At 44.9% G+C, this 22,052-nt stretch overlaps 1 protein-coding gene across 2 annotated transcripts in view; it reads right to left on the bottom strand.

Annotated features, from left to right (window-relative positions):
* LOC118943825 (DNA-directed RNA polymerase III subunit RPC1) overlaps window positions 1-19,123 on the bottom strand; it is a 68,356-nt gene extending 49,233 nt beyond the window's left edge. For both annotated transcript variants that reach the window (XM_090217739.1, XM_090217738.1), the window contains exons 1-12: window positions 18,643-19,123; window positions 17,971-18,106; window positions 17,221-17,358; window positions 14,025-14,196; window positions 13,703-13,857; window positions 12,774-13,013; window positions 11,830-11,992; window positions 11,409-11,545; window positions 8,859-8,962; window positions 7,738-7,879; window positions 6,302-6,442; window positions 3,259-3,328 (exon numbers count right to left, since the gene is read on the bottom strand). In XM_090217739.1, the coding sequence (XP_090073865.1) occupies window positions 3,259-3,328; window positions 6,302-6,442; window positions 7,738-7,879; window positions 8,859-8,962; window positions 11,409-11,545; window positions 11,830-11,992; window positions 12,774-13,013; window positions 13,703-13,857; window positions 14,025-14,196; window positions 17,221-17,358; window positions 17,971-18,106; window positions 18,643-18,686 (1,642 nt within the window). In that variant the 5' untranslated portion in view covers window positions 18,687-19,123. The remainder of the gene's footprint in view (window positions 1-3,258; window positions 3,329-6,301; window positions 6,443-7,737; window positions 7,880-8,858; window positions 8,963-11,408; window positions 11,546-11,829; window positions 11,993-12,773; window positions 13,014-13,702; window positions 13,858-14,024; window positions 14,197-17,220; window positions 17,359-17,970; window positions 18,107-18,642) is intronic.
* Between the last annotated feature and the right edge of the window lie 2,929 nt (window positions 19,124-22,052).

The following is a 22,052-nucleotide window of genomic DNA, read 5'->3' on the forward strand; positions in this document are numbered from 1 at the left end:
GAAAGGTTTTTTTCCCCCTGGTCACAGACAGCTGATGTGTCGAAGGGAAGGGAAAAGGTGAGGAGGAGGAGAGCGTGTAGATGCAAGAAGGAATTATACAACGAGCAAAATGTTCATGCTGTTTGTATGTGGCGGCTATGAAAGTGAACTGTGTTTGCGTGTGATCTGGCGTGTATTCATTCGGTTGATTCTGTTGAAAACCAATTTTTAAAACGGAAGCAAGCGGACCGAAAAATGATAAACATAATTTAATTTGTCCAATAGAAACTCTCATTTGCAACGGTTGGACTAATGATTACACCCTAGGTCAGCTAGATGCAGGCAAGAGGGTGCAAGGCGTTATTGAATGTCCGTCACCTTGATCAGTCTAATTTCTCTCAACGTGCGCACCTACGTTGTGAACTTTCATTCTCAGGCCAGGTTGTAGCAACCTCATGAAGGGTACAGGGAAAATGTGTGTATCGTGTAGTAACCTAAACCTATGGATGTTACAAAGAGCTGGGTGAATGGAATATGAATGACATTAACCTAAACCTATGGATGTTACATAGAGCTGGGTGAACGACCCTAACCTAAACCTATGGATGTTACATAGAGCTGGGTGAATGGAATATGAATGACAGTAACCTAAACCTATGGATGTTACATAGAGCTGGGTGAACGACAGTAACCTAAACCTATGGATGTTACATAGAGCTGGGTGAACGACAGTAACCTAAACCTATGGATGTTACATAGAGCTGGGTGAATGGAATAAGAACGACAGTAACCTAAACCTATGGATGTTACATAGAGCTGGGTGAACGACAGTAACCTAAACCTATGAATGTTACATAGAGCTGGGTGAATGGAATATGAATGACAGTAACCTAAACCTATGGATGTTACATAGAGCTGGGTGAACGACAGTAACCTAAACCTATGGATGTTACATAGAGCTGGGTGAATGGAATAAGAATGACAGTAACCTAAACCTATGGATGTTACATAGAGCTGGGTGAATGGAATAAGAATGACAGTAACCTAAACCTATGGATGTTACATAGAGCTGGGTGAATGGAATATGAATGACAGTAACCTAAACCTATGGATGTTACAGAGAGCTGGGTGAATGACAGTAACCTAAACCTATGGATGTTACATTGAGCTGGGTGAATGGAATATGAATGACAGTAACCTAAACCTATGGATGTTACAGAGAGCTGGGTGAATGACAGTAACCTAAACCTATGGATGTTACATTGAGCTGGGTGAATGACAGTAACCTAAACCTATGGATGTTACATAGAGCTGGGTTAATGACAGTAACCTAAACCTATGGATGTTACATAGAGCTGGGTGAATGTAATAAGAATGACAGTAACCTAAACCTATGGATGTTACATAGAGCTGGGTGAACGACAGTAACCTAAACCTATGGATGTTACATAGAGCTGGGTGAATATGAATGACAGTAACCTAAACCTATGGATGTTACATAGAGCTGGGTTAATGACAGTAACCTAAACCTATGGATGTTACATAGAGCTGGGTGAATGACAGTAACCTAAACCTATGGATGTTACATAGAGCTGGGTGAATGGAATAAGAATGACAGTAACCTAAACCTATGGATGTTACATAGAGCTGGGTGAACAACAGTAACCTAAACCTATGGATGTTACATTGAGCTGGGTGAATGGAATATGAATGACATTAACCTAAACCTATGGATGTTACATAGAGCTGGGTGAATGGAATATGAATGACAGTAACCTAAACCTATGGATGTTACAGAGAGCTGGGTGAATGGAATATGAATGACAGTAACCTAAACCTATGGATGTTACATAGAGCTGGGTGAATGGAATATGAATGACAGTAACCTAAACCTATGGATGTTACAGAGAGCTGGGTGAATGACAGTAACCTAAACCTATGGATGTTACATAGAGCTGGGTGAATGGAATATGAATGACAGTAACCTAAACCTATGGATGTTACATAGAGCTGGGTGAATATGAATGACAGTAACCTAAACCTACGGATGTTACATAGAGCTGGGTGAATGGAATATGAATGACAGTAACCTAAACCTATGGATGTTACATAGAGCTGGGTGAATATGAATGACAGTAACCTAAACCTATGGATGTTACATAGAGCTGGGTTAATGGAATATGAATGACAGTAACCTAAACCTATGGATGTTACATAGAGCTGGGTGAATGGAATATGAATGACAGTTAATTCAATATGCTAGAACAGAATTAAGGCCATGCTCATTAAAAATAAAAGTCGCCCTCCCTCATGTTAAACGTCACCAACCGCCACTGACAGAGAGACCACTTTCTGGAGGACAATGCCACGCCGACTCGTTAATTTACACGTGAATTCTTAAATAAATGGGTGGGACTAAGGCTTAAGAGGGCGTGAACGATTTAAATTATATATATTTTTTTAACTAGGCAAGTCAGTTAAGAACATTGTTATTTTCAATGACGGCCTGGGAACAGTGGGTTAACTGCCTTGTTCAGGGGCAGAACGACAGATTTGTACCTTGTACCAAATCTGGGGATTTGAACTTGCAACCTTCCGGTTACTAGTCCAACACTCTAACCGCTAGGCTACCCTGCCGTCCCTACACTCTAACCGCTAGGCTACCCGATGCTGAATGGTCGTAAATTAACCAGTGTTCTCTAGAAAGTGGGAAAATCATTCAAGGGGCATTTTGCTCCTACCCATCTCCATATTGGGAGAACACGTTTATCAAACGTCAGAGAAGCATAACTTTCCCATGTTTCATAACAGACCATTTCAAAGCTCTGGGACTGTACTTTTTCAGAAAATGTTTTAAAAAATATATATAATTTGACATAAGCTCATCTTCCTGAATTCAGTTTCAAAATGTCAAACCAGAGTGGATAATAAGGTCAGTATGAAGAGCCCCATCAAGGTGTTGACTTAACAAGAGGTAAGTGTCCCAATCTGGATGAAAACAAGCCAAGCAGCTGTATGACGAAGATGACATCGTTATGACGAGATGAGCCGTGACACATCTGTCAAATGCAATGCAAACAGATCGGAGTGCGTCAGGGAGACATCTTCCATCATGTTGATCACATGATCACCAAGGCAAAACCTTGTTTCTTTTCTCCACCTGACAACGAGCAGTTTGAGACGCTCACTAATACAGATGTCAAAAGGCTCATTTGATTGGCTGTCAGGCCCTGCTGCGACAAACAATGATTGGCTCATTGCTGTAACACAACGGCTGACCTGTCAGAAAGTCTTGAATAGCAGCAATCAGAGGCTCTCCGTTCCTGGGGGTCACCAGGTTGGCTTTGGTCTGGAGGGAAAGAGACATGAGAAAAGTATAGGTCAGTGTGAGAGTAGAACCTCGGCTGTACAGGTTTTAGTTTAAACACCTGGGATTTCAAAGACTGAGTGACAGAGAGGAGGAGTGTAGGGGTGGACTGTGGGGCGGTGTTGGGGTGGTGTAGGGGTGGTGTTGGGGCGGTGTTGGGGCGTTGTAGGGGTGGACTGTGGGGCGGTGTTGGGGTGGTGTAGGGGTGGTGTTGGGGCGGTGTTGGGGCGTTGTAGGGGTGGACTGTGGGGCGGTGTTGGGGTGGTGTAGGGGTGGTGTTGGGGCGGTGTTGGGGCATTGTAGGGGCGTTGTAGGGGTGGTGTTGGGGCAGTGTTGGGGCGTTGTAGGGGCGTTGTAGGGGCGGTGTTGGGGGTGGTGTTGGGGCGTTTTAGGGGCGTTTTAGGGGCGGTGTTGGGGCGGTGTTGGGGCGGTGTTGGGGCGGTGTTGGGGCGGTGTTGGGGCGGTGTAGGGGCGGTGTAGGGGCGGTGTTGGGGCGGTGTTGGGGCGGTGTAGGGGCGGTGTAGGGGCGGTGTTGGGGCATTGTAGGGGCGGTGTAGGGGTGGTGTTGGGGCAGTGTTGGGGCGTTGTAGGGGCGGTGTTGGGGCGGTGTTGGGGGTGGTGTTGGGGCGTTTTAGGGGCGTTTTAGGGGCGGTGTTGGGGCGGTGTTGGGGCGGTGTTGGGGCGGTGTTGGGGCGGTGTAGGGGCGGTGTAGGGGCGGTGTTTAAACACCTGGGATTTCAAAGACTGAGTGACAGAGAGGAGGAGTGTAGGGGTGGACTGTGGGGCGGTGTTGGGGTGGTGTAGGGGTGGTGTTGGGGCGGTGTTGGGGCGTTGTAGGGGTGGACTGTGGGGCGGTGTTGGGGTGGTGTAGGGGCGGTGTAGGGGCGGTGTTGGGGCGTTGTAGGGGTGGTGTTGGGGCGTTGTAGGGGTGGTGTTGGGGCGTTGTAGGGGAGGTGTTGGGGCGTTTTAGGGGTGGTGTTGAGGCGTTGTAGGGGCGTTGTAGGGGTGGTGTTGGGGCGTTGTAGGGGCGGTGTTGGGGCGGTGTAGGGGCGGTGTTGGGGCGTTGTAGGGGCGTTGTAGGGGTGGTGTTGGGGTGTTGTTGGGGCGGTGTAGGGGCGTTGTAGGGGCGGTGTTGGGGCGGTGTTGGGGCGGTGTAGGGGCGGTGTTGGGGCGTTGTAGGGGTGGTGTTGGGGCGTTGTAGGGGAGTTGTAGGGGTGGTGTTGGGGCGTTTTAGGGGTGGTGTTGAGGCGTTGTAGGGGTGGTGTTGGGGCGTTGTAGGGGCGGTGTTGGGGCGGTGTAGGGGCGGTGTTGGGGCATTGTAGGGGCGTTGTAGGGGTGGTGTTGGGGCGTTGTAGGGGCGGTGTTGGGGCGTTGTAGGGGCGGTGTTGGGGCGTTGTAGGGGTGGTGTTGGGGCGTTTTAGGGGTGGTGTTGAGGCGTTGTAGGGGCGTTGTAGGGGTGGTGTTGGGGCGTTGTAGGGGCGGTGTTGGGGCGGTGTAGGGGTGGTGTTGGGGCATTGTAGGGGCGTTGTAGGGGTGGTGTTGGGGCGTTGTAGGGGCGGTGTTGGGGCGGTGTAGGGGTGGTGTTGGGGCATTGTAGGGGCGTTGTAGGGGTGGTGTTGGGGCGTTGTAGGGGTGGTGTTGGGGCGGTGTTGGGGCGTTGTAGGGGCGGTGTTGGGGCGGTGTTGGGGCGGTGTTGGGGCGGTGTTGGGGCGTTTTAGGGGCGGTGTTGGGGTGTTGTTGGGGCGTTGTAGGGGCGGTGTTGGGGCGTTGTAGGGGCGGTGTTGGGGCGTTTTAGGGGCGGTGTTGGGGTGTTGTTGGGGCGTTGTAGGGGCGGTGTTGGGGCGTTGTAGGGGTGGTGTTGGGGCGTTTTAGGGGTGGTGTTGAGGCGTTGTAGGGGTGGTGTTGAGGCGTTGTAGGGGTGGTGTTGGGGCGTTTTAGGGGCGGTGTTGGGGTGTTGTTGGGGCGGTGTAGGGGCGTTGTAGGGGTGGTGTTGGGGCGGTGTTGGGGCGGTGTAGGGGCGGTGTTGGGGCATTGTAGGGGCGTTGTAGGGGTGGTGTTGGGGCGGTGTTGGGGCGTTGTAGGGGCGGTGTTGGGGCGTTTTAGGGGTGGTGTTGAGGCGTTGTAGGGGTGGTGTTGGAGCGTTTTAGGGGCGGTGTTGGGGTGTTGTTGGGGCGGTGTTGGGGTGTTGTTGGGGCGTTGTAGGGGCGGTGTTGGGGCGTTGTAGGGGTGGTGTTGGGAAATTTTAGGGGTGGTGTTGAGGCGTTGTAGGGGTGGTGTTGAGGCGTTGTAGGGGTGGTGTTGGGGCGTTTTAGGGGCGGTGTTGGGGTGTTGTTGGGGCGGTGTAGGGGCGTTGTAGGGGTGGTGTAGGGGCGTTGTAGGGGTGGTGTTGGGGCGGTGTTGGGGCGGTGTAGGGGCGGTGTTGGGGCATTGTAGGGGCGTTGTAGGGGCGGTGTTGGGGCGGTGTTGGGGCGGTGTTGGGGCGTTTTAGGGGTGGTGTTGAGGCGTTGTAGGGGTGGTGTTGGGGCGTTTTAGGGGCGGTGTTGGGGTGTTGTTGGGGCGGTGTAGGGCCGTTGTAGGGGTGGTGTTGGGGCGGTGTAGGGGCGGTGTAGGGGTGGTGTTGGGGCATTGTAGGGGCGGTGTTGGGGCATTGTAGGGGCGTTGTAGGGGTGGTGTTGGGGCGGTGTTGGGGCGTTGTAGGGGCGGTGTTGGGGCGTTTTAGGGGTGGTGTTGAGGCGTTGTAGGGGTGGTGTTGAGGCGTTATAAGGGTGTGTAGGGGTGTGAGGTGTGTAGGGGTGTGTAGGGGTGTGAGGTGTGTAGGGGTGTGAGGTGTGTAGGGGTGTGTAGGGGTGTGAGGTGTGTAGAGGTGTGTAGAGGTGTGTCGGGTGTGAGGTGTGTAGGGGTGTGTGTTGTGCTGCTGCAGGAGTCTAAAGGCGATTCAGGGCAGGTGACACTAACCCCCATCAGCACCAGGGCTTCAGCCTTGGCCTCCTCTGTCTGGGGAAGGTGAAGGTTCATCTCGTCCCCGTCAAAGTCAGCGTTGTACGGCGTGCACACACACTCGTTAAACCGGAACGTTCTGTGAGGCTTCACTTTGGCCTTTAGGACAGATAAAGATGAATACAATAATGATATCTGCCTGAAATAAACCTATCATGATACATCCAAAACAGTAACAGCTACACGACAAGGCAGCTCACAGCTACACGACAAGGCAGCTCTACAACAATAACAACTACACGACAAGGCAGCTCTAAAACAGTAACAACTACACGACAAGGCAGCTCTAAAACTGTAACAGCTACACAACAAGGCAGCTCTAAAACAGTAACAGCTACACGACAAGGCAGCTCTAAAACAGTAACAACTACACGACAAGGCAACTCTAAAACAGTAACAACTACACGACAAGGCAGCTCTAAAACAGTAACAACTACACGACAAGGCAGCTCTAAAACAGTAACAACTACTGACAAGGCAGCTCACAGCTACACGACAAGGCAGCACTAAAACAGTAACAGCTACACGACAAGGCAGCTCTACAACAATAACAACTACACGACAAGGCAGCTCTAAAACAGTAGCAGCTACACGACAAGGCAGCTCTAAAACAGTAACAACTACACGACAAGGCAGCTCTAAAACAGTAGCAGCTACACGACAAGGCAGCTCCAAAACAGTAACAACTACACGACAAGGCAGCTCCAAAACAGTAACAACTACACGACAAGGCAGCTCCAAAACAGTAACAACTACACGACAAGGCAGCTCCAAAACAGTAGCAACTACACGACAAGGCAGCTCCAAAACAGTAACAACTACACGACAAGGCAGCTCTAAAACAGTAGCAGCTACCCGACAAGGCAGCTCCAAAACAGTAGCAGCTACACGACAAGGCAGCTCCAAAACAGTAACAACTACACGACAAGGCAGCTCTAAAACAGCAACAGCTACACGACAAGGCAGCACTAAATCAGTAACAGCTACACGACAAGGCAGCTCACAGCTACACGACAAGGCAGCTCTAAAACAGTAACAACTACACGACAAGGCAGCTCTAAAACAGTAACAACTACACGACAAGGCAGCTCTAAAACAGTAACAACTACACGACAAGGCAGCTCTAAAACAGTAACAACTACACGACAAGGCAGCTCTAAAACAGTAACAACTACACGACAAGGCAGCTCACAGCTACACGACAAGGCAGCTCTAAAACAGACATCCCCAAGATACATCACACAAAATCCCCTACTTCTAACCGGGAGGTTCTCTTCCTGCCTACACGTTGACATGGAGTCAGCACGGTGATTAACCTAACAGTTTCCAGACAGAGCCGAAGTGAAGGACGGGTGTATGATGTGGAGAGAGAGAGAGAGAGAGAGAGCACTCACAATATGAGCCATGATGCTGAGTTTGTGTAGAGAGGGCTGTCGGTTGAAGAGGACGATGTCTCCATCGATCATGTGTCTCTCCACCACGTCTCCAAACCTCAGCTCCTGGGCCATCTTCTCTCGGTTCCCGTACTTCAGAAACCTGAAGACAGACAGACACACACACAGGGAATACTCTTGGAACATACACCTAAACATGTGGTTTCATACAAAGTTTCAGTTTAGTGGTAGGCCCGTAACCACAGTTTCAGTTCAGTGGTAGGCCCGTAACCACAGTTTCAGTTTAGTGGTAGGACTGTAACCACAGTTTCAGTTTAGTGGTAGACCCGTAACCACAGTTTCAGTTTAGTGGTAGGCCCGTAGCCACAGTTTCAGTTTAGTGGTAGGCCCGTACCCACAGTTTCAGTTTAGTGGTAGGACCGTAACCACAGTTTCAGTTTAGTGGTAGGCCCGTAACCACAGTTTCAGTTTAGTGGTAGGCCTGTAACCGGCAGGGGCGGCAGATAGCCTAGTGTAGAGCATTGGGCCGTAACCGAAAGGTTGCTGGATCGAATCCCCGAGCTCACAAGGTAAAATGCTGTCATTCTGCCCCTGAACAAGTCAGTTAACCCACTGTTCCCCGGGCGCCGAAGACGTGGATGTTGATTAAGGCAGACCCTGCACCTCTCTAAATCAGAGGGGTTGGGTTAAATGCAGAAGACACATTTCAGTTGAAGGCATTCAGTTGTACAACTGACTAGGTATCCCCCTTTCCCTCTTTCCCTAACCACAGTTTCAGTGTGGTTCTATTAAAAAGGCATACTTTGGGACAATGAGGCCCTTTAATCTACTTCCCCAGAGTCAGATGAACTGGTGTCCCAGTAAACAGAGACATTAAACTGGCACCAACGAGTTCATCTGACTGAGGAAGTAGATAAAGGGCCTCAAGACAAAAAGTATCCCTTTAAAATGACAAAAATGTATAAAAAAGAAAGATAGATACTCTATATATTCTTCTAATAACTGAATGTGTAAAACCTCACCAACGTTTTGGGATGTAGTGCCTTCTTCAACATTTTACAGGTGTGGGTCAGCTCATGCTTTTAAAACTGACTAAACATGTCCAATAGAACTGTCCTGACCTCTTCATCTGCGTGTGTCGTTGCTGGATGAAGTTGGCTCCAGGGTGGACCTCTGGACCGCTCCGCACCAGCTTCCTCAGCATCTCCAAGTTGGCCTTGTTCACCTTGGGGCACAACAGGTTAAGAGGTCGCAGGTCATACAACAGGGGACAGTGAAGACACTGTGCAGGTTACTTCTCAATGGTAAAGACAGCTGGAAAAGGCACTCAACCTGCCTTGTGATCCATCCTAATTTGTGAAGCATCTATGTAGTGCTTATAAACAATTCATGTATTCTTATTAAGGAAGTCAACCGATTAAAATAATTAAATAGAGTTAACGGAATTATAGTTAAATCGCGATTCATTGCCATTATAGAATTTGCTCCAATTCGGACTTTCAACAAATTTTTCATTAAAAATCAAAATCAAATCAAATGTATTTGTCACATACACATGGTTAGCAGATGTTAATGTGAGTGTAGCGAAATGCTTGTGCTTCTAGTTCCGACAATGCAGTAATAACCAACGAGCAATCTAACTAACAATTCCAAAAATACTACCTTATACACACAAGTGTAAAGGGATAAAGAATGTGTACATAAAGATATCTGAATGAGAGCAGAACATTGAGTTACTATTAAACCCAAAATAGTCTGGATTAAAAAATGCTTTAAAGGCATTTTCACCATAAACAACACCAAAGACTCTGTAACAGCTATTCATGATCCCAGGAGGCCTAATCCTTCTTATCAATAACATTGAAGCTTAACTGATCCATGTTCTTCATCATGACCTAGTCACATGTTGCTGCTACTAGAACTGGGATTCATTAAGTCTTTTTGACCTGAGGACTACAACAGAAACAGTAGTCACATGTTGCTGCTACTAGAACTGGGATTCATTAAGTCACATGTTGCTGCTACTAGAACTGGGATTCATTAAGTCACATGTTGCTGCTACTAGAACTGGGATTCATTAAGTCTTTTTGACCTGAGGACTACAACAGAAACAGTAGTCACATGTTGCTGCTACTAGAACTGGGATTCATTAAGTCACATGTTGCTGCTACTAGAACTGGGATTCATTAAGTCTTTTTGACCTGAGGACTACAACAGAAACAGTAGTCACATGTTGCTGCTACTAGAACAGTAGTCACATGTTGCTGCTACTAGAACTGGGATTCATTAAGTCTTTTTGACCTGAGGACTACAACAGAAACAGTAGTCACATGTTTCTGCTACTAGAACAGTAGTCACATGTTTCTGCTACTAGAACAGTAGTCACATGTTGCTGCTACTAGAACTGGGATCATTAAGTCTTTTTGACCTGAGGACTACAACAGAAACAGTAGTCACATGTTTCTGCTACTAGAACTGGGATTCATTAAGTCACATGTTGCTGCTACTAGAACTGGGATTCATTAAGTCACATGTTGCTGCTACTAGAACTGGGATTCATTAAGTCACATGTTGCTGCTACTAGAACTGGGATTCATTAAGTCACATGTTGCTGCTACTAGAACTGGGATTCATTAAGTCACATGTTGCTGCTACTAGAACTGGGATCATTAAGTCTTTTTGACCTGAGGACTACAACAGAAACAGTAGTCACATGTTGCTGCTACTAGAACTGGGATTCATTAAGTCTTTTTGACCTGAGGACTACAACAGAAACAGTAGTCACATGTTGCTGCTACTAGAACTGGGATTCATTAAGTCACATGTTGCTGCTACTAGAACTGGGATTCATTAAGTCACATGTTGCTGCTACTAGAACTGGGATTCATTAAGTATTTTTGACCTGAGGACTACAACAGAAACAGTAGTCACATGTTGCTGCTACTAGAACTGGGATCATTAAGTCTTTTTGACCTGAGGACTACAACAGAAACAGTAGTCACATGTTGCTGCTACTAGAACTGGGATTCATTAAGTCTTTTTGACCTGAGGACTACAACAGAAACAGTAGTCACATGTTGCTGCTACTAGAACAGTAGTCACATGTTGCTGCTACTAGAACTGGGATCATTAAGTCTTTTTGACCTGAGGACTACAACAGAAACAGTAGTCACATGGAATATATGTCCTGTTCTGATTAAAATCATTGTGGGAAGTTAGTTGAATCAAGAGCCATTCAGCCATGGCATTGTAAACAATATTATGGCTAGCTAGCTAACGTTAGCATAAGTAGTTTGTTACTTCTGTACAAATGAATGTTTTTTTGCTGTCATCTAAAGAAATGCCTGAGAATGTGGTTACGGTAGAAGTATCTGTACGGTTTCCATCAAAACTGTTGCTCAAAGTTGTGCGCACAGCGCATCACAATAGAGACAGACAGCGCTACTGAGACCGTGTGCTCACTGACAGGTACACAGCACAGAGCGTGTTGCGCTTATAAGGGTCCCTACTGAAACACGTGCGCTTAAAAAGGTTCCGGGGTAAAGAAATGGAGAAGCAATTAAAAGCGTCAAAGAAATTAACAGCATTAAAAAGTGTTAACGTGGAAAGCCCTAATTATTATAAAGCCTTTATAAAAGTTGTAGTTAAAGTGTGGCCAATAAGAATCTTACCTTCTCTGGGTAGGTCAGGATTTTGGCTACGTGCACAGGGACAGCCACCTCATCAATCCGCAGGTTGGGGTCCGGAGAGATGACCGTTCTCCCAGAGAAATCCACTCTCTTCCCGGAGAGGTTTCCACGGAATCGCCCTGAGAGAGAGAGACACCACGAACCATCAATAACCGAGTGTCTCCAAAGGCAGCAGTGGAGAATAACTATAGTTTGTAATTAAATGGCTCCACAATCAACTAGGATACTTTCTGTTTCTGACTCAGCTGTGTAAATAAACTACATTGTTTATGACAAAAGACATGACATTGACATGAATTCAGTGTCAACTATCAATAAATACGATGTGACCACAGAACTAGAAATCAGAATAGACAACAGGTAACTATTAAATAATTAGAATAAAAAATTATATGAGCGAGACCTTGTTTGCCCTTGAGTCTCTGAACGAAGCCTCTGGTCCACTTCTTAGGGGCCATGTTGAGGGGGATGCCAGAGAGCTCACTGTTGATGTAGAGAGCACATTGCAGCTGGAGGAAGTCCCAGTCCTCCATGATCATCTGGGTCTTGGCCCCTGACATACGGTGCTGTGGGACGGCATGGGAGGCGGGCAGAACAACTCATTCATAACTCAACATTCATTAGACAACAACAATAACATCAACATCAAACCACCTTATTGTCTAATGTGAATTGGAAATTATAACTTTTTTTTTGTCTTGTGTTATTGCTTTCATAAAAAAGGCACAGGAGGTTTTCCTGAGCTGACCAACTAGTTAGTAATAGCCTACTGGGGCCCAGAGGTTTTCCTCAGCTGACCAACTAGTTAGTAATAGCCTACTGGGGCCCAGAGGTTTTCCTCAGCTGACCAACTAGTTAGTAATAGCCTACTGGGGCCCAGAGGTTTTCCTCAGCTGACCAACTAGTTAGTAATAGCCTACTGGGGCACAGGGTTTTTCCTCAGCTGACCAACTAGTTAGTAATAGCCTACTGGGGCCCAGAGGTTTTCCTCAGCTGACCAACTAGTTAGTAATAGCCTACTGGGGCCCAGAGGTTTTCCTCAGCTGACCAACTAGTTAGTAATAGCCTACTGGGGCCCAGAGGTTTTCCTCAGCTGACCAACTAGTTAGTAATAGCCTACTGGGGCCCAGAGGTTTTCCTTAGCTGACCAACTAGTTAGTAATAGCCTACTGGGGTCCCAGATGTTTTCCTGGTCAGTTCATGGAAAAACTCCTGGGCCGATCAATAAAAAATGAATCACAAATTCATTGACACTTCCTGCTACTCTCCCAATCCCATGACGCCCACCTTCTCTATGACATCATACGAAAAATGTTTATATATTTGATGTAAATGTAATGTACCCACCTTCTTGATGACGTCATTGAGGAAGATGATCTCTGTGAGCTTCATGGTGAGGTCATCCTCATTAGTACCTGACTTGAGGTCTGAGATGACAGAGGGGCGGATGCAGAGCGGGGGTACCAGCAGACGGGTGAGGATGAGGTCTGCAGGCTTACCTGCCTCAGGGTTCATCAGGAGCAGGGGAATGTCCTCCGCTGGTATCCTCCTGAAGAGGTTCAGCACCACTAGAGGACTCAGGTTCTCCTGGAAACCACAGGACATGAAGGTCAGTCAGCATTTACAACCATAAGGGCCAGTTTCCCAGATTCAGACAGACATATCTTGAAGAGGTTCAGCACCACTAGAGGACTCAGGTTCTCCTGGAAACCACAGGACATGAAGGTCAGTCAGCATTTAAAACCATAAGGGCCAGTTTCCCAGATTCAGACAGACATATCTTGAAGAGGTTCAGCACCACTAGAGGACCCAGGTTCTCCTGGAAACCACAGGACATGAAGGTCAGTCAGCATTTAAAACCATAAGGGCCAGTTTCCCAGATTCAGACAGACATATCTTGAAGAGGTTCAGCACTACTAGAGGACTCAGGTTCTCCGTCGGGGTGAAAGACATGATCGGTCAGCATTTAAAACCAGTGTGACCCAGTTGGTAAGAAGAGTGTGACTCTAGTAATACCAGGTTCTGTTTGTTCAATTCCGACAAGCTTCCCATATACTAACCCTGTATGAACTCTGTTACTGTAAGTCACTGCTAAGTGAAAAACATACAAAACAAACCATTAACCTCATATGACCTCTACAAAGTAGACATGTAAACTGTTAAAAGTTGCCTTCAACGTGACTCACCTGAGCCCCGTTAAGCAAGCCCTAGTTGCCTTCAACGTGACCCACCTGAGCCCTGTTAAGCAAGCCCTAGTTGCCTTCAACGTGACTCACCTGAGCCCTGTTAAGCAAGCCCTCCACTTCTTTGTTGTGTTCTATTGCGATATCGAATGAGTTGAGAAAGTCTGATACTACAGTGTCCACCACTTTCTTGGTTGTCTTGTATTTCTCGTGGAGGATCTTCAGCAAGCCACACTTCTTCACTGGTCCTGTTAAATGGCAAGAACAAAGACATTATCAGTCACACCAACCACCACTTGGGCTTTGCTTTCAACTCAATTCAACTCAATTCAAATATAACTTCATATGTATTTTGGCCCAAATGTCAAAATTGAACCGTAAACAGTCAAAGACTAAGCTATTGTTGATACCCTACCATTTAACGTGGAGCAATTGAGACACAATGTCCTTTTGCGGCATTTGTCGGATATCTTCTTCTTCATTCCTCGTTTCTGGAGGTACGCTAGGCCTGGCCTCTTCAACACATCCATAAACTGTAGTTTCTCCTCTTTGGTCAGCATGATGTGAGAACACGTCTTACAGATCATCTGGAGGGACAACAATCACATGATGTCATAATGGAACAACTTGAACAACAATCACATGATGTCATAATGGAACAATTTGAACAACAATCACATGATGTCATAATGGAACAATTTGAACAACAATCACATGATGTCATAATGGAACAATTTGAACAACAATCACATGATGTCATAATGGAACAACTTGAACAACAATCACATGATGTCATAATGGAACAATTTGAACAACAATCACATGATGTCATAATGGAACAATTTGAACAACAATCACATGATGTCATAATGGAACAATTTGAACAACAATCACATGATGTCATAATGGAACAATTTGAACAACAATCACATGATGTCATAATGGAACAACTTGAACAACAATCACATGATGTCATAATGGAACAATTTGAACAACAATCACACGATGTCATAATGGAACAACAATCACATGATGTCATAATGGAACAACTTGAACAACAATCACATGATGTCATAATGGAACAATTTGAACAACAATCACATGATGTCATAATGGAACAATTTGAACAACAATCACATGATGTCATAATGGAACAACTTGAACAACAATCACATGATGTCATAATGGAACAATTTGAACAACAATAACATGATGTCATAATGGAACAATTTGAACAACAATAACATGATGTCATAATGGAACAATTTGAACAACAATCACATGATGTCATAATGGAACAACTTGAACAACAATCACATGATGTCATAATGGAACAATTTGAACAACAATAACATGATGTCATAATGGAACAATTTGAACAACAATCACGATGTCATAATGGAACAACAATCACATGATGTCATAATGGAACAACTTGAACAACAATCACATGATGTCATAATGGAACAATTTGAACAACAATCACATGATGTCATAATGGAACAATTTGAACAACAATAACATGATGTCATAATGGAACAATTTGAACAACAATCACATGATGTCATAATGGAACAATTTGAACAACAATAACATGATGTCATAATGGAACAATTTGAACAACAATAACATGATGTCATAATGGAACAACTTGAACAACAATCACATGATGTCATAATGGAACAATTTGAACAACAATCACATGATGTCATAATGGAACAATTTGAACAACAATAACATGATGTCATAATGGAACAATTTGAACAACAATCACATGATGTCATAATGGAACAATTTGAACAACAATAACATGATGTCATAATGGAACAACTTGAACAACAATCACATGATGTCATAATGGAACAATTTGAACAACAATCACATGATGTCATAATGGGCCAATTTGAACAACAATAACATGATGTCATAATGGGCCAATTTGAACAACAATAACATGATGTCATAATGGAACAATTTGAACAACAATCACATGATGTCATAATGGAACAACTTGAACAACAATAACATGATGTCATAATGGGCCAATTTGAACAACAATAACATGTCATAATGGGCCAATTTGAACAACAATAACATACTGTCATAATGGGCCAATTTGAACAACAATAACATGTCATAATGGGCCAATTTGAACAACAATAACATACTGTCATAATGGGCCAATTTGAACAACAATAACATGTCATAATGGGCCAATTTGAACAACAATAACATGATGTCATAATGGGCCAATTTGAACAACAATAACATGATGTCATAATGGAACAATTTGAACAACAATAACATACTGTCATAATGGGCCAATTTGAACAACAATAACATACTGTCATAATGGGCCAATTTGAACAACAATAACATGTCATAATGGGCCAATTTGAACAACAATCACATGATGTTCTAACGGGCCAGCTTGAACAACAATCACATGATGTTCTAACGGGCCAGCTTGAACAACAATCACATGATGTTCTAATGGGCCAGCTTGAACAACAATCCCATAGCAAGAGTCAAAGAAATAACTGATGATTTAATCAGGATGATCAAGGTTGTAATGTAGGCTCCTCGGTGTGCAGTAATGTCATATTTAGTTTGCTACATTGTAGCAAAGAGAAGAGAAGAGAGAAGAGAGAAGATAAATATACAAATAACTGCCAAAATAAAGGAAACATCAAGTGGGCGTTGGGCAACAACGAGCCGCCCAGAACAGCTTTCCCCTCAGCATAGATTCTACAAGTGTCTGGAACTCTATTAGAGGGATGCGACACCTTTCTACGAGAAATTCCATCATTCTGTGTTTTGTTGATGGTGGAGGAAAACGCTGTCCCAGGTGCCGCTCCAGAATCTCCCATAAGTGTATATTTATCCCTTCTATGCTCCTTTGAGTCCCCTCTTTCTTTTTTTTTTTTGTTTGAATTTGACCCCAATTTCGTGGTATCCAATTGTTGTAGTAGCTACTATCTTGTCTCATCGCTACAACTCCCGTACGGGCTCGGGAGAGACGAAGGTTGAAAGTCATGCGTCCTCCGATACACAACCCAACCAATCCGCACTGCTTCTTAACACAGCACGCATCCAACCCGGAAGCCAGCCGCACCAATGCGCCGGAGGAAACACCGTGCACCTGGCCACCTTGGTTAGCGCACACTGCGCCCAGCCCGCCACAGGAGTGGCGATGAGACAAGGACACCCCTACCGACCAAGCCCTCCCTAACCCGGGCGACGCTAGGCCAATTGTGCGTCGCCCCACGGACCTCCCGGTCGCGGCCGGTTACGACAGAGCCTGGGTGCGAACCCAGGGACTCTGATGGCACAGCTGGCGCTGCAGCGCCCTTAACCACTGCGCCACCCGGGAGGCCTGAGTCCCCTCTTTCAAGGTCACTGAGATCTCTTCTTCTAGCCATGGTAGCCAAAATAATGGGCAACTGAGCATTCTTATACATGACCCTAAGCATGATGGGATGGTAATTGCTTAATTAACTCAGGATACCACACCTGTTTTGGAAGCACCTGCTTTCTATACATCCTACTTGTATCCCTCATTTACTCAAGTGTTTCCTTTATTTTGGCAGTTACTGTCATAGTGTACTTGCCTGTAGGATTCCAATGGTGGCTTTGAAATAGCCCACATGAAAACAGGGCATCTCCAGGTCCAGATACCCATAGTGTCCCAGACAGTCAGCCAGGTTCTTCCCACACGTCTCACAAGGACGATCCTTCTCACTGGTGCCCTGGAATATAACATGACGGTTGGGTCACAACCACCAATAGAGAAGGCCAAGAGTTTGCAAAGCTGTCATCAAGGGCAAAGGGTGGCTACTTTGAAGAACTTCAAAAATCTAAAATATATTTAGATTTGTTTAACACTGTTTTTGGTTACTACATGATTCCGTATGTGTTATTTCAAAGTGGATGTCTTCACTATTATTCTACAATGTAGAACATAGTAAAAAATAAAGAAAAACCTTTGAATGAGTAGGTGTTCTAAACCTTTTGACCGGTAGTGTACCATGTGATGATGCAGTACTCAATAGGGTGGTGTGTGTGTGTGTGTGTGTATGTGTGTGTGTGTGTGTGTGTGTACACACACACACACGTGTCGGCCCTACCATGTGATGATCCACTACTCAATAGGGTGGTGTGTGTATGTATGTGTGTGTGTGTGTGTGTGTGTACACACGTGTCAGCCCTACCATGTGATGATCCACTACTCAATAGGGTGGTGTGTGTGTGTGTGTGTACACACACGTGTCGGCCCTACCATGTGATGATCCACTACTCAATAGGGTGGTGTGTGTATGTGTGTGTATGTGTGTGTGTGTGTACACACGTGTCAGCCCTACCATGCGATGATCCAGTACTCCGTATGGTAGAGGAGTATGGCTGGTGTCCTGGCTGTACAGGTTCTTACTGACCACTTGGATATGAGCCTGCTGTCTCATCTGTTCAGCCGACTTCATCCCAAAACAGATGTGGCTTCTGTTGACATAAATGGAATAGATAGCCAACTCAGCATAGGGGTTAAATTAAACACTGGCTACTAAGTCAACTAGCAAATAGGTCCTACCCAAGCAAGAACTGCCAATGATAACAAGCTATAGTTTAGGGGTCAATTGGGAGTCTATTAGTAATGCATGCATTGCCTTGCTGGATGTCTACTTGGTAGTTGGTTGGAATGCAGATTCCCTGCAACACGTCATGCTTTACCATGTACTCAGCAAGAGTGCCAGTGGTCATGGCAACACGAGCTCGATATCCTGCCACCTTAGCCAGGTGGAGATGTGATGTGATTGTTTGTTTAGCTAGCTAGCTAGCTTTCTAAAACGTGTTTCCAGCATTGCTGACCCTGTTCAAATCAATGATGCAATTGCAAAAAGCTATCTAACTTAGCTATGAAAAGCAAGCTCATGTTACAAATTGCAAGCTACTTTAGGCAAATATTTACGAACAATACTCATAGCTGGGGGAAATATTAATTGCTAATGGCTAGCATCTAGCTAGCTGGACAAACTTACATTTTTTTGGCCACATCGGTCTCTCTAAACTGCTCTTTCACCATCGTGACTTCTGTTTGTCCCCGCCAACCTCCGGCAGAAATACAGATCTAGGACATAAACTGTTATTTTCTACACTGTTGTTCACACTAAACTTGATATACAGTCATCACACTATCACTTGTCGTTCCCAAATCCCATGTTGTAGCTGGAAATGCAGTGAAACAACGTGAACCATGAATTCATATGACAACGACATGCACACATCCGGTTCAAGAGCGCCCCATGAACGAGAGAGAGGTTATCCATCAGCAACTGCCCTCCAGTGGGCCAAAAACGTATTACATAAACATCGAGGAAACGGGTGTAGGAATACATTTCCACTAGAGGTCAGTCGTAGCTACATGGATTAATAACAGATAGGCAACTACATGTTCCTTGTAGAATAGACCAAATCTGTCTGAAAAATTCATATGGACTTTTTTTTAACCTCCTCTAGTGCGGGACCCATGGGAGTTGTAGTTTTAAGTGGGGAGAAAAATGCAATACAGTATACAATAATATAAGCAATTTAGCAAACACTTTTATCCAAACCACTTGTCCTATGTGGCTCAGTCTGTAGAGCATTGCACTTGCAACTCCAAAAGTCACGTATTAATTACACGTTGGATGGTGTATCAATAGAACCTAGTCACTACAAATATATATATATATATTTTACATTTAACTATGCAAGTCAGTTTAGAACAAATTCTTATTTACAATGACAGCATACCCCGGCCAAACCTATACGACGCTGTGCCAATTGTGCACTGCCCTATGGGACTCCCAATCACAGCCAGATGTGATGCAGCCTGGATTTGAACCATGCTCACTGAGATGCGGTGCCATTTGCGCCATTTGAGAGGTCAAGAAACAGGTGTCCTTCCTAACTCAGTTGCTGGAGAGGAAGGAAACCGCTCAGGGATTTCACAATGCGCCCAATGGTAACTTAAAAACAGTTACAGAGTTTAATGGCTGTGGTAGGAGAAAACTGAGGATGGATCAACAACATTGTTACTCCACAATACTAACCTCATTGACAGAGTGAAAAGAAGGAAGCCTGTATAGAATAAACATATTCCAAAACATGCATCCTGTTTGCAACAAGGCACTAAAGTAATACTGCAACAAAAGTTGGCAAAGCAATTCACTTTTTGTCCTGAATACAAAATGGTATGTTTGGTGCAATACAACACATTACTGAGTACCACTCTCCATATGTTCAAGCATAGTGGTGCCTGCATCATGTTATGGGTATGCTTTAGTCGTTAAGGACTAGGGGAGTTTTTGAGGATATAACATTCATGAATGGAGCTAAGCACTGGAGTTACTTACCAAGAAGACAGTGAATGTTCCTGAGTTACAGTTTTGACTCAAATCTGCTTGAAAAATCTATGGCAAGACTTGAAAATGGTTGTCTACAAATGATCAACAACCAATTTTATGGAGCTTGAAGAATTTTGAAAAGACTAACCGCCAAATGTCATTCTAACATGTATTTGACTCAGGGGTGTGAATACTAATGTAAATTAAATATACCTGTATTTTCTTTTCAATAAATGAGCAAATATTTCTAAAAAAACATGTTTTCACTTTGTCATTATGGGATATTGTTTGTAGATGGTTGGCAAAAATAAATATCCAGGCTGTAACAAAACAAAATGTGAAATAAGTCAAGGGGTATGAATACTTTCTGAAGGCACGTATTAAGTAACCACACCCATTATTCCATTTGTAATGTAACAGAACACATCATACGCAACGGAGGGACACAAATTTACATTCCATATCTTACGTCTGTTTAATGTGAACGGGCTGACATTGACACACATTCTAATTCTGGCACCAATGCCACTGTTATTAGATGGAAGATATTTACTTGGAGTGTTTTTGGGGTGAGAGAACATTCTCACCATGCAGACTTTATGACAGGCCCTGGAGGCAGGGGAGGGGGGTTATACAAGTTAGAATACTGTCATTGTTCATATTTGAGGTATTTTGGCTGGGCCTTGGGAGGATCAGATAGTAACTCTTGATCCAATACATTCTAAAGGTGCTGTAAACGACTGGGTCCGTGCTCGCCCAGCGGTTCTATCAGCACAGACAGGTGTTTGGCTGGGCCTTGGGAGGATCAGATAGTAACTCTTGATCCAATACATTCTAAAGGCGCTGTAAACGACTGGGTCCGTGCTCGCCAAGCGGTTCTATCAGCACAGACAGGTGTTTGGCTGAGGCAACCTAGCGCCTTGGCTCACGTCAGCATTTTTCCAATATTTCTGTGAGCGCTCTCCAATTCCGGTGTACAGTGGGATCCTCTTACTGCTCAGACCTAATGAGAGAGAATCCCAGAACTGGTGCAGCTTGAAAGACCTAGCCTAGAAGATGTAGCCAACTGTTCTCTTCCAGTTTTTACTGCTGCTGTTTAATTATTTGTTACTATTATTATTATTTATTTTTTTACTTATCTGTTTTTTACTTAACACTTATTTTTCTTAAAACTGCATTGTTGGTTAAGGGCTTGTAAGTCAGCATTTCACTGTTGTATTCAGCACGTGACAAATACAATGCGATTTGATTTGATAATGGGATATTGTGTGTCGATGGGTGACAATCAAATGATTCAGGCTGTAAAATGTGTAACAAGTCAAGGGGTAGGAATACTTTCTGAAGGCTATTATTATGAACCCCCTGGTTGAGAAAAGTTATTCCAAATTTGTTTAGCCTTTTAGCTTATTTACGTTTTAGCTATTTATTTACATTATTCCTAATCGTCAAGGTCTCTACTAACATAAATGATGCAATATTTATTCCTGTCGTTTATCCTGTATCTTTATCCTATATCACCACCTCTGTCCAGAGACCCATCTAGCTACCCCATCAGTACCTCTGTCCAGAGACCCATCTAGCTACCCCATCAGTACCTCTGTCCAGAGACCCATCTAGCTACCCCATCAGTACCTCTGTCCAGAAACCCATCTAGCTACCCCATCAGTACCTCTGTCCAGAGACCCATCTAGCTATCCCATCAGTACCTCTGTCCAGAGACCCATCTAGCTATCCCATCAGTACCTCTGTCCAGAGACCCATCTAGCTATCCCATCAGTACCTCTGTCCAGAGACCCATCTAGCTATCCCATCAGTACCTCTGTCCAGAGACCCATCTAGCTATCCCATCAGTACCTCTGTCCAGACATTCTAGTCCATCACTACCTCTGTCCAGACATTCTAACCCATTGCTGATCTCTCCAGGCATTCTATTCCATCACTGTCTCTGTCCAGGCAAATACATTTTTGAAGATGTTTTTTGTTACATGCCTTAATGAACATGACCCAGCTCGTGGGCTTTGCTACTTATTTTGCAAATCTCCAGATTTGTAAAGGACGTCACA

This window comes from Oncorhynchus mykiss, chromosome 23 (genome assembly GCF_057628025.1).
Source record: "Oncorhynchus mykiss isolate SJ-2025 chromosome 23, ASM5762802v1, whole genome shotgun sequence".
Lineage (NCBI taxonomy): Eukaryota > Metazoa > Chordata > Actinopteri > Salmoniformes > Salmonidae > Oncorhynchus > Oncorhynchus mykiss.